The sequence below is a fragment of the Salvelinus namaycush genome, chromosome 19, assembly GCF_016432855.1.
Source record: "Salvelinus namaycush isolate Seneca chromosome 19, SaNama_1.0, whole genome shotgun sequence".
Classification (NCBI taxonomy): domain Eukaryota; kingdom Metazoa; phylum Chordata; class Actinopteri; order Salmoniformes; family Salmonidae; genus Salvelinus; species Salvelinus namaycush.
In genome coordinates, this window is record NC_052325.1 from 10,733,596 (window position 1) to 10,747,043 (window position 13,448).

Genomic DNA, 13,448 nt, shown 5'->3' on the forward strand with positions numbered 1-13,448 from the left:
ACCAGAAAGCATGCTACAGATTGTTTTAATCCTGTATTGAACACAGATCATCCTGTCTTCAATTAGATTGATTATTTACGTTAAAAAATACCTAAAGTTGTATTACAAAAGTAGTTTGAAATGTTTTGGCAAAGTTTACAGGTAACTTTTGAGATATTTTGTAGTCATGTTTCACAAGTTGGAACCGGTGTTTTTCTGGATCAAACGTGCCAAATAAATGGACATTTTGGACATATATCGATGGAATTAATCGAACAAAAGGACCATTTGTGATGTTTATGGGACATATTGGAGTGCCAACAACAGAAGCTCGTCAAAGGTAAGGCATGAATTATATTTTTATTTCTGCGTTTTGTGTCGCGCCTGCAGGGTTGAAATATGCTTATCTCTCTTTGTTTACAATGGTGCTAACTCCGATAATAGCATTGTTTGCTTTCGCCGAAAAGCCTATTTGAATTCTGACATGTTGGCTGGATTCACAACCAGTGTAGCTTCAATTTGGTATCTTTCATGTGTGATTTAATGAAAGTTTGATTTTTATAGTATTTTATTTGAATTTGGCGCGCTGCATTTTCTCTGGCTTTTGGCCAAGTGAGACAGTAGCGTCCCGCCTAAACTCAGATTTTTGGATATAAATATGAACTTTATCGAACAAAACATACATGTATTGTGTAACATGAAGTCCTATGAGTGTCATCTGATGAAGATCATCATCAAAGGTTAGTGATAAATTTTAACTCTATTTCTGCTTTTTGTTACTCCTCTCTTTGGCTGGAAAAATGGCTGTGTTTTTCTGTGGCAATGTACTGAGCTAACATAATCGCAAGGTGTGCTTTTGCCGTAAATCCTTTTTGAAATCAGACACTTTGGCTGGATTAACGAGAAGTTTATCTTTAAAATGGTGTATTATACTTGTATGTTTGAGGAATTTTAATTATGAGATTTCTGTTGTTTTGAATTTGGCGCCCTGCAATTTCACTGGCTGTTGGTTAGGTGGGACGCTACCGTCCCACATATCCCAGAGAAGTTAAGAACAAAATCTTATTTACAAGGACAGCCTACTCCTTCCTCCCCGTCAGGAAATTGAACCCCGGTCTCCCACGTGCCTGCACAACACAGGGATTCTTTAGCTAAATAGCCAAGTACTATAGCCTACTCCCGACCGTCACGTTGTACAACGCCATATTTTCCGTTCCATCTTAAAGGAAACCCAGAGGCTTTTTCATTTCTTGGAATAGAAGCCCCATCATATTAAGCAACTTAATCCCAAACTCTAAAAGTAATTGGAAAGTTAGATACAAGTTAATTGTGACATTGTGGTTACAATAAAGAATGTTAACAAGATGCTGTGTTTTTATATACAGTAGTGATGGACAGCTGGTGGCATTTTGAAAACAGGTTTTCAAACATTTTTAACCCGATTAGCAGGACAATAGACTCTTTATAGTCCGGCTTACTGTAGATCTGAACACCCCTACCTGCAAAAAATGAGATTGCGACCAAAGGGAAAAGACAAAATGGACATAGTTTTCATCAAACCAGCTTCTTTCTATGGTGCTACCCGTTCCAGTGTTATGACCGCAACCACAAGAGGACTTTTAAAATGAGTCGGAGCTGAGAGGATCACCAAAACGAACTTTTTGGTTTCAATGCATTTCTTTAAAGAAAATATTTTTATATAGCCCATCAATGTGTAGGCATACTGTGTAACAAAATCGATAATTAAATAAAGGTTCAATAAAAATAGATTGTGTACTAAAAAGGTGAATATATTTTTGCAGAGCATACAAACATGCTGACAACCATCCATGGAGATCAGTGGAGCTGGACAACGGGCTGCACCGAAAAGAACGCATGGTTGCCAAGAAAGTGGTTCGTTTTGCTAGATTCTTAAAATGTGTACGCAGCATTTGTGTGTTGGAGTCACTTTTAATTAATCTACCGTTTCTATCATAGGTCACTGTAATCGATGGGGGCTCAGGGTGGTACCATTCTGCTCATCTGATGAAGGTGCACATGGATCAGATTCAAACTTTGAAGACCGAGATTGAGTCATTGAAGGAAGACCAGCAGAAAGAGAAACATTATCGGAGGGCAGAGATACAGGCGACAGCTGATGCATTGGTCCAGAGCCAGGCGGCATTGGCGGAGAATGACGTGTTGAAGAGGGCGATGAACGAGATGGAGTCACAATCCATGCCAGGCACACCTGTGAGCTCTGGAACTCCACCTCCAACAGGCAGAGTCAACATACCTGGCGGGTTCATCATGTCGTCGGTTCACTCTGACATTTCCATTCCTCTTCTGACAACAGAACTTGACCAACTGCTCACCAGGCACAGCAAGGGCCGTCCGGAACGTTATGCTGTTCTGCTATAGCCTAATAAACAGTTCGCTTATATCTTCAAAATGCTGTATTATCCAAATGTAAAAGCATAAACAGTACAGTACTGTATTTCTTCATCAGCATCTTTATGCTTTCGTTAAAAAAATAATTATAAAAATATTTGTTCAAATTGCCAATTACCATGGGAATAAATATCACTGAATTACAGAAATATTGGAACAAAGTTGTCTAATGAAGGTAAACAAATTGTTGCTTACTGGAAATACTTTTTTTACACAGACATGGTCAAGTTGTTCAGTGCCATTATGGCTATTAGCAGGTAGCTGGACAATAGACTTGCCTAGAAGGAGGGTAGGGGGCGAATTCTATATTCAAATGAATGTCTTAGGTTGGCTGTGATTGGTTGCAATTTCAGTTTCATCCACCAGAGAAGACAAAACAAATACTACAACAAAACGTATTATTACTATTATGTATCACATCCGACCATGATTGGGAGTCCCATATGGCAGCGCACAATTGGCCCAGTGTTTCTCTCCCTCTAAAAACAGAAATATAAAGTTTTGGCCTTTACAAATATTATTTTGGCCTTTATTCAGATTACAAATCGCTCACTTTAGCTAAAAAAAACACGAAATAACCTCCAAAATATCGTTATTATCAAGTTGATGGCACAGTCATATAGCCAGGCACCTACATAAAGCTGAGTGACTCTGTTCTTGTCTATTAATGTTCTGTTTTATGTCATGTTTCATGTTTTGTGTAGACCCCAGGAAGAGTAGTTGCTGATTTCGCAACAGCTAATGGGGATTCTAATAAAATACCTCTCCCTCAACATCAACAAAACGAAAGAGCTGATTGTGGAATTCAGGAAACAGCAGAGGGTGCACCCCCCCTTCCCCATCAATGGGGCCGCAGTGGAGAAGATGAAAAGCTTCAAGATCCTCGGCGCGCACATCACTGACAACCTGAAATGGTCCTCCCACACAGATAGTGTAGTGAAGAAGGCGCAATAGCGCCTCTTAAATCTCAGGAGGATGAGGAAATTTTGCTTGGCACCTAAGACCCTCACAAACGCACCATTGAGAGCATCCTGTCAGGCTGTATCACCGCCTGGTACGGCAACTGCACCGCCCACAACCGCAGGGTTCCTTATGATGTAGCATGAGAAAGACATTTCATACAGCAGGACAGAAAGAGCATCACCGTGACAATATAAGGAGCATATTTTGTTTGCAAGTCCAATTATAGTGATCTGTGTTTTTCTTTCGACAGCAGTGGTTTCGGAAGCATTCAAGTAAACAACGAAAGCAATTATGTTTTGTTCATATCTACTGGGCCTGAAAATAGCTAACTTTTATTTTTAATGATCTTGTTTGGGCATAATACACTTGTTTATTGTCTGCGGTGACACTGCACCTCAGAGAAATCTGACTACATACATATTTCATAAACGATGAACCTATAGTCTCCCCGAGCGATGAGAGAACTAACTAGATGGAGTCTTCAAGTCCCCATGTGATGGCACACAAACATTGTTCAATAGAACCCATACAGCAGGGACTATACAAACGCTATATAGACAAGCAATTGGTATTAAATTGGTTGTGCTTGAGATGCCTACTTAGTGAAATGTGCAAAATATCTGTAACTGAAAGTTTCCAACATGTTGCAAATCAATATTGGAAAGGCTCACCCCACGTGTTGAAGAGGCGGGACTTCCTGCAGCTGTATACTACTTCCTGTTGACACTGCTCTGACCTGGCCACGAGGGCCATCAGTTGTTCAGGTGAGGCGCTGTAGTTAAACTTCATAATGTAGGGCTTCTGTAGTGTCGAACCCTGGACCCTGACTGGATCTGTGTTGTTGTGGGTCACTACTGTCCACACCTTGTTCTCTACAACACAGAGCAGATAAGAAACAGGTTTTAGTTTAGTTTTTTTGGACACTAAAAAAAATGGCTGTAAAAAGGCACAGAGTCAGAATCTGAAAGCACAGTACTGATTATACACTGCATTTCATACAATTGAGACATTAAGGAGTGATTTGAATATGATTATGCATGATCCTGTACCAAGCTGGGAGGTAGTTACATATTTGACAGTTCCCTTAATTACCAGTCAGTCTCGGTCAACCTCACTAGAGTGCATTGTGATTTTACAGATATGAAGTGGTCTAATGTGGCTGCTTCCCAAATAAAGGGATTAAGGGAAAAGGAAAATGCATGTAATCCAGAATGTTCTGACCTTAAATAAAGCCTCTGAATACTATAGGATGAAGATCTACGAGATATACTGAGATTGATTATCACAATAGTGTTGGATTATCATCAACGGCAATCCGATTTAAAACATCATTCTGTCTGTAAACCTAGATTAGTCTGACAAAAAGATCCTAAAGGCCATCAGTGTAAAAATGTATGTAGGGTAGAGGGCCAGGGTGGCAGCTCACCTATCATGTTGCAGTAGACCTGTGTGGGCCCCAGAGGACCACTGCCATCTGGATCAATGGAGAAGAGGCCTGAGGAGCTGCCAGTCAGCCGGTAGGCCTCACATGATGCCTCATAGATGGCTACAGAGGAACACAGGGAAACATCATGCCTCATAGATGGCTACAGAGGAGCACAGAGATACATCATGCCTCATAGATGGCTACAGAGGAGCACAGAGATACATTATGCCTCATAGATGGCTACAGAGGAGCACAGAGATACATCATGCCTCATAGATGGCTACAGAGGAATACAGGGAAACATCATGCCTCATAGATGGCTACAGAGGAGCACACGTGGGAGTGGAGAGTGGGAGTGGAGAATGAGAATACTATGACAAATGTAATAAAATATGTTACTAAAATAAAATTGCTTGCAGGAACTTCAGAGTTAGATAATGGGGTGGTGTATATTCCTATCAGTTTGATAATGGGCGGTTAAGAGTGGTGAGCCAGTAACCGAAAGGTCGCTGGTTGGAATCCCCGAGCCTACTCTAAGTCGCTCTGGATAAGAGCGTCTGCTTAATGATGTAAATGAAAACAATGGGGTGGAGTATCAGGGTCTGATAACGGGGTGGTGTATATTCCTATCAGAGTTTGAGGGTGTATATTGATTACGGGGTGGTGCATATTGATTACGGGGTGGTGCATATAAGTGTCAAAGAGAGAGGTTATTTCCATTTCAAATGTGATGGTGGCCTAGCAATAATTACAGAGTCGCATATCTCACCAAACACCCTCCAAGTATGCAAAACAATCAATGGCTAAGCACTACAACAACATATTAGATATGGAAATGGTGAGAATAAATTGTTTATTTAAATAAAACAGTGTATATTGCAGGGTCAGGGTCAATTCCATTTCAGGTCAAGTCAGAAAGTATACCAAATCTTGAAAAGCATTGAAGAGAATTGGAATGGGAATTTCACTTCCTGAATTGACTGAAGAGCAGGTGGGGACTCACAGTTGTGGCAGGTGGCTCCAGTGTATCCTGTGCCAGAGCAGTCGCAGTAGAAGTGGCTCCAGGACTGTGAACACTGCCCTCCATGTTCACAGAAGTTGGGCAGACATCTGGAGAGACAGGGAAGATCAGACAGTGGGAAGGAGTACAAGTAACCTGGTACCAGAGAGGCAAAGCCATGGAGAAAGCGATGCTAAAACAATGTGTTTGCTCCCACTCTTACTGAACTAGCTGGAGTTAATGGTTTGATGACACTACAACATACACACTAGGGCTGCAGGTAGACTATTGGTTAGAGTGTTGGGCTAGTAACCCGAGCTGACAAGCTAAAAATCTGTTGTTCTGCCACTGAGCAAGGCAGTTAAACCACTGTTCCCCGGGTGCTGAAGAAGTGGATGTTGATTATGGCAGTTCTCTGATTCAGAGGGATTGGGTTAAATGCGGAAGACACATTTCAGTTGAAGGCATTCAGTTGTACAATTGACTAGGTATCCCCCTTTCCCACTTGACTGACAATGACAGGTGTTGTGATATCTACTTAACAAAACAGCTGTAATTATTCATGACAGTCTAATCTCACAGGGAGCTGTTTAAAGATCAGAGCATCTGCATACAAATCTCCTTAGTGTCAGAAGATTTTACCAAACAGAATATTGAGTTTACTGTTCGAATTTTCATAACATGTTGGTTATTTTTCTTTTTGGTTGGGTCTCAAATTCAATTGATACCAGCCAAACTGATTTCAGTGTAAGGCAGGTGTTTGTGCAGGCATTAGTTTGTAAACAAAGTCACTGCATAAACATGCATGGCTAAGGTAGGTGTAAGCAATCCAACCCCCTCTCCTCACCAATCTCCCTGTTAACAATATGAGGAAACATTCCCAGTGAAATGTCTGATTGGCTATGGAAAGACACTTCGATTAATAGTGCCTTCCTCATACCTCTCGAACATCCAAAATTACCAGATTTTTTAATTCGTATTATTTAATTAAGCTTTAATTGTGAATCCTGTCCCAGGAGGAGCTCTGATTTAGTGGGGGTTGTGCATACAACACAGCCATTTCAAATTCCATTTACCTATTTAGCTCTACAAAGGGAGTCAACTGTTCTCCGGATAATGTTCAGGTGATGGTTTAATTATTGCTGTGCTTTTTTTATTCATGCACAATGAAGAGGCTTTCGTGGACCATATAATGATGCTGATCAACTTGCGATACATCGGTCAGTGAAGTTTGTGGTAAGAGTGAATGGCGAGGAACGCTCTTGTTCAACAAAATTAGCAATATTCTGAGAGCTTTTTGTGTTACGTAATTAGTTTCCTCGGTGACAAAGAAATTAATTGCTTTTGTGTAATGTATGTCACAAGCCAAAGCGCTGGGTTGGGCATGTCTCCTAATGGCTATATTGAACAGTCAGAGGGACCCTTGGCCTCTCTCTGAGGTGGCACATGAAAGCTGTGGTCTGCCAGTCAACCTGCACTGGCTGGTAGGGGACAATCAACCTAAACCTGGCACGGTCCTGGAGGATGACAGCTGCTCATTAATGTTTTAAAGCTGGAGAATTGGTGACGGAGAGAGATGGAGGCCTAGCTCTGCTATGTTTTACTATTAATAAACAGGAAGTGTGTTGAGCAGCAGGAAGGATTAATCACTGTTTTGAAACATTCTGAAAAGGTAAAAGGATAGAGAGAACAACTGCCAGGATGTTGGAGTAATCTTGTTTGATTGTAGTGATTAGTCCATTACTGTGGAGGTTGCGCAATTGTAAGTAGGTAAGCATTATTGAAAAGGTTAAAGACGGAAATGGAAGAATGTATTTGATTGTGTTGATTACTGGAACTCCACAAGCATAAACAGTGCTTAATCCTCACCACAGGAAGAGAATACAAAGTCCTTCAGAAATGGGCGCTTTAACTCTGTTTAAATCTCCAGCTTCCCCAAAACACTCCATGTGGCAGATCCTGAAATAGTGACTAAACTATTTACAGTAATGTTTTGCATGCAGACATCAGATTATTCATGTGGTTCTTGCTGTAACTAATGTATTGGGTCCTAGTTGCCACATACTGTATTTGACAGATACAGTTGAAGTCGGAAGTTGACATACACCTTAGCCAAATACATTTAAACTCAGTTTCACAATTCCTGACATTTAATCGTAGTAAATATACCCTGTCTCAGGTCAGTTAGGATCACCACTTTATTTTAAGAATGTGAAATGTCAGAATAATAGTAAAGAGAATGATTTATTTCAGCTTTTATTTCATTCACCACATTCCCAGTGGGTCAGAAGTTTACATACACTCAATTAGTATTTGGTAGCATTGCCTTTAAATTGTTTAACTTGGGTCAAACATTTAGGGTAGCCTTCCACAAGCTTCCCGCAATAATTTGGGTGAATTTTGGCCCATTCCTCCTGACAGAGCTTGTGTAACTGAGTCAGGTTTGAAGGCCTCCTTGCTCGCACGCTTTTTCAGTTCTGCCCACAAATTTTCTATAGGATTGAGGTCAAGGCTTTGTGATGGCCACACCAATACCTTGACTTTGTTGTCCTTAAGCCATTTTGCCACAACTTTGGAAGTATGCTTTGGGTCATTGTCCATTTAGAAGACCCATTTGCGACCAAGCTTTAACTTCCTGACTGATGTCTTGAGATATTGCTTCAATATATTCACATAATTTTCCTCCCTCATGATGCTATCTATTTTGTGAAGAGCACCAGTCCCTCCTGCAGCAAAGCACCCCCACAACAAGATGCTGCCACCCCCATGCTTCACGTTTGGGATGGTGCTCTTCAACTTGCAAGCCTCCCCCTTTCTCCTCCAAACATAACGATGGTCATTATGGCCAAGCAGTTCTATTTTTGTTACATCAGACCAGAGGACATTTCTCCAAAAAGTACAATATTTGTCCCCATGTGCAGTTGCAAACCGTAGTCTGGCTTTTTTAATGGTGGTTTTGGAGCGGTGGCATCTTCCTTGCTGAGCGGACTTTCAGGTTATGTCGATATACAGTTGTAGTCGGAAGTTTACATACATTTAGGTTGGGGTCTTTAAAACTCGTCTTTCACCACTCCACAAATGTCTTGTTAACAAATTATAGTTTTGATAAGTCGGTTAGGACATCTACTTGGTGCATGACAAAAGTCATTTTTCCAACAATTGTTTACAGACATATTATTTCACTGTATCACAATTCCAGTGGGTCAGAAGTTTACATACACTAAGTTGACTGTGCCTTTAAACAGCTTGGAAACACTTCAGAGTTTTTTCTATCCAAATATACTAATAATATACATATATTAGCAACTGGGACTGAGTAGCAGGCCGTTTACTCTGGGCACCTAAGAAGTTTTAATGCTATATTGTAATTATTTTGCCTCTATGGCCTATTTATTGCCTTACCTCCCTACATTTGCACACACTGTACATAGATTTTTCCTATTGTGTTATTGACTGTATGTTTGTTTGTGTGTAACTCTGTTGTTGTTTTTGTCGCACTGCTTTGCTTTATCTTGGCCAGGTCGCAGTTGTAAATGAGAACTTGTTCTCAACTGGCCTACCTGGTTATATAAAGGTGGATTTTTTTGTTTTTTACATTTAAAAAGGTGATACCTGTCATGGATGCCACATGTGTCAAACTGCAGCTCCTTGTAGTCTCCTAGTCGTCCTTGGTGCACCAGGTTCAGGTCCATGGGCTGGCTGTTGATGGAGAAGAGACGCATGCACCCCTGGAACGCCAATGTGGGGTTCTCACAGTACGAGTCACTCGAGGGCAAGGAGGGGCAGCCTAATGGAACACACAGCAGAGGGATGTTTATGTAACCAAACATCTGCCAAATCAGCTTCTACTGTAATAATGCAACAAAAGAGGCTTACACAAATATGTTAAGATGCTAAGAGGGTGGTGTGCTGACTGATTTACTGACTGGAGACATACAAGTAGAAATTACGAAAACTGAAATGATTTAAACAGTACATGCACATTAATATAGTTTTTTTCTTCTTCAGTGTGACAATCCTGTACAGTTTTTTAATCTCCGTTATGGCTGAGAGAGAAGTTGCCCCCCCCCCCCAAAAAAAGAGAGCAACTTTAAACATGTCAAGACATGAAACTATGCAAGTTGAAGCTTTTTAAAAGCAGCTTAATAAAACACCAGCTATCAGAAGATTTTAGATTCACATGGCATGTTCTGGGAAGCTAAAGTTTGTACAGGGATGTATTAAGTCAATCTCTGCCTACAAGGCTATGTCAATTCCACTAAGGGACTGAAGTGATGATGACAAAGAGTGAGACTTCCTAGCTATTACAGTTCACAGATGTATCAAGTCATTGAGTTTCTCCTGTAAATACCCAAGCATATTTTAAAATGTAACTTTTGGTCATACTATCTGTCCTCTTACCTCCGAAGTAGAGGCTGTCTCCTGCCTCTATGTGGTCTCCCAGCTCCATAGTTGAGGACGGCTCGTTGTCCAGAGTCATGGTGACCTGGAGACCTCGGGAACTGAGACTCGCAGAGTGCCACAGTCCATCATTCACTCTGTGACCTGTTGACACATGGGGTCAGTTATGAGATAAACAGTTTATAAAGACCCGATCTATCTCTGCATATGACTGGTTTTACAATAGTAACTACACTGTTACAAAAGCATTTTAAGAAAACAATTTTAGAGTACATTTTTATATTTATATTTCTAATCTTGTTTGTCTGCAACAAAGCTCTGCATTCAATCTGTTGCTGGTGTTGACTTTATGGCCCTCCCTACACGCTACACACACATTTCATATCGTTTCCCCCCACACTATCAAATAAACAAAGGATCACCCACAACCCCCAGTCTGTTGTGTTTGTGGTTCCATTTTGAGAAGGAACCAATGGAAAAACCTCAGAGGTATAATCTTTGCTTTTTGATTTAATTAAACTCAGGCTTTTACAGTGAAGGGCATCCAAGCTGTGTGTCTACAATCCCCTCTGTGCTTGCCATCTGCCTGCAGTGTTAGAGTGAAGTTGCAGGCTAAGAGAATTACCATGGAACACGATTAAATGCGCTATATTTCAAGAAGTAAATAGTTTGAAACAAACAAAAAAAAGCACACCTGGTGCAAACGTTGCCTCTGAAAAGCCTCCGACATGCAATAGATTGGAGGATGACCTCAGCCTGTTTTTTCTGATCACATCTGGATTATGTTGCAGTGATTGAGATCAGTCCAAAATGACACAAACCTAACTATGTCTGTCTGCATGGAGGGATTCTGTGTTTTTGGATTTAGTTATTTCTACAGGATTAGCGAGACAGATCTCCCCATGGTGGGAAATGGACAAAACCAAATGCTTCTCATTGTGTGTGAACTCAGAAGAGATAAGCACAGAGCCAACTGAATGGATTCTCTCTTATAATCTTTTCTCATAATCTTTACTATCACTATCAGACTATTTATGTGGAAAACCACAAACATTCTGAGTCACAAATGCCTTCTCTGCAATAATAAAATAGGTTTCTCATTGTCTGCCTGCTTCACTGGAACAAAGAGCCTTTTCTACTCTGAGTCCCCATAGACAGAACCACTGATTCCAGCATAGAGTGGGTCTGGGTCAGCTAGACTAGGGGCTGTTGGCCCTCACCGGTGGAGACCTCTTCTTTCTGCTGGGCTGACATGTGGTGGGTCAGGCGCAGCCGACTGTTACTGATCTGCAGCTCCAGTCTCTGGGGCTCCAGGGCCAGCCGGGTGGAGAGCAGTAGCCCGTCTGGGTTCCACGTTCTGAACTGGAAACGCACCGCGAAGCCCCCCGAAGCAGACGGCGTGGCCGGGAGCGACAGGAAGCTGCTGCTGGAGCTCAGGAAGGTAGTGGACACCAGCTGAGGCTCAGAGCATGAGAAGGTCACATTGCCCTGGTGACACAAATCGAACACAGTCTTACAGTCACCTTGCCCTGATTCACATCAACTCTCAACATTTCAGGGTTAATTAAACAATTATGTCAACTCTGTAAGTGTAGTGCTGCTATTAATTACTACAAACACTCCCTCCCTTTCTAGAAAGGAGAGAGAGATGGAGAAAGAGACAAAAACAAGTACAGTATCGAGAGAGAGAAAGAGACGGAGTATGAGGAGAAAATACAGAAAGAGATAGAGTGGGAGAGAGGGAGAACGAGGGAACGAGAGAGACAAAATGAACTCTACAGGGAGCAGGGTTAAATGTCACTGCCAGCCCCACTGTGACTCCTAGGGACAGGAAGAGCCAGTACAGAGGACATGAGTTCCTGTACACAGGAAAAGGTCAGAGCAGTGTGGGGATGAACATATCATTGATCGCGGTGACATGGAGTGGCAGCAACTAAACCTTTCACAGGGACTCTTCCATCAACTCCACCAAACTTGATTTCAGAGTGATTCTGTTTCAATAGGCTGACACTGACTCACAGAATTATTGTGTTCGGGAATCATTGATAACTTTAGTTCTATTTCAGGGCCCCGTGTGGCTCAGTTGGTAGAGCATGGCGCTTGCAACGCCAGGGTTGTGGGTTCGTTTCCCACGGGGGGCCAGTACAAAAAAAAAAAAAAAAAAAAAAAAAAAAAAAAGTATGAATGTATGTACTTGTAAGTCGCTCTGGATAAGAGCGTCTGCTAAATGACTTAAATGTAAATGTAAATGTAGTGTTAGTGGATTTATTGTTAGAGGTAAGGTGAGATTTATTTGTGTTTGGGGCTCTAACACCACTGAGCCAGAAGGTTACTTAAAGTTAATATCCATTGAAGATGTCATTTAGGGTCTGCACTAGACCCTGACATATACCTTAAATAATGCAATCTACCTCTATCCTACTAATAATACTTCTATGCTGAATGGATCACTGGTTACAGCCCCTGCTCCAGCTCATCACTGAGCCCGGATCTCTTTTCCAAAACAAGAACAAAGAACACTGTTATCTCAGCTAAGAGTGGTTCTCGCCACGCACTCTGTAAATCCCTGCTTCCCTATCTGCAGTCTGACGGTTTATTACTCAACAAATGTTATGGTCCTTCGGCTCTCTAAGGTTATGTGCTGTTAACCTCCACTTCTAACACAATGGAGCATTATCACGTACATAAGTGAATATATTGGTAATGCAGTGTAAAATAAACTTGGGCCTTGGCCTATACATTAAAAATGAATAGTTGAAAAGCTCTTACCACGCTGTAGATCTGAGGCTTGCGGCGCTTGGCTAGGTCGATGATGTTGATCCCATTGTAGTAGAGGTTCTCAATGCAGCCATGGAAGTTCTTCCTCAGGAAGGTACCAGGCTTACCTGGCAGTGGGATGCCCCCGAAGCTGAGCTATGATGAGGACAGAGGGTGAAGTATAGACATGTTAAAACAAAAAATAAGAAAAGTCCTTTGAGTGTCAGGTGTCACGTTGAAAAGAGATTCTAAAGAGATGGACCAAGGGCTCTATTTTCGTTAAAGGGGTGCTAGCGTCAAGAGCACGCTAGTTTGTAAATTCATCATGTAAAAACTGGCACGCTGGCATTTTCCAGCCCTAACGCCAGGTTCGGCAATTTACATGTCTTATATCAGCTCGCTGGCGCTCAGATGGGCGGAGTGGAAATATTTGAAGTGTTCCCTTAAAAACATGATCCAAAGTGCTAATTTCAGGCAGCAAACTGGATGCAG

General features: G+C 41.6%; 1 protein-coding gene across 1 annotated transcript in view; it reads right to left on the reverse strand.

Annotated features, from left to right (window-relative positions):
* LOC120063686 (contactin-associated protein-like 5) overlaps nucleotides 1-13,448 on the reverse strand; it is a 191,697-nt gene that overhangs the window by 40,218 nt on the left and 138,031 nt on the right. The window contains exons 7-13 of the mRNA XM_039013980.1: nucleotides 12,969-13,112; nucleotides 11,420-11,687; nucleotides 10,200-10,343; nucleotides 9,411-9,585; nucleotides 5,802-5,908; nucleotides 4,799-4,918; nucleotides 4,044-4,244 (exon numbers count right to left, since the gene is read on the reverse strand). Coding sequence (XP_038869908.1) covers nucleotides 4,044-4,244; nucleotides 4,799-4,918; nucleotides 5,802-5,908; nucleotides 9,411-9,585; nucleotides 10,200-10,343; nucleotides 11,420-11,687; nucleotides 12,969-13,112 — 1,159 coding nt within the window. The remainder of the gene's footprint in view (nucleotides 1-4,043; nucleotides 4,245-4,798; nucleotides 4,919-5,801; nucleotides 5,909-9,410; nucleotides 9,586-10,199; nucleotides 10,344-11,419; nucleotides 11,688-12,968; nucleotides 13,113-13,448) is intronic.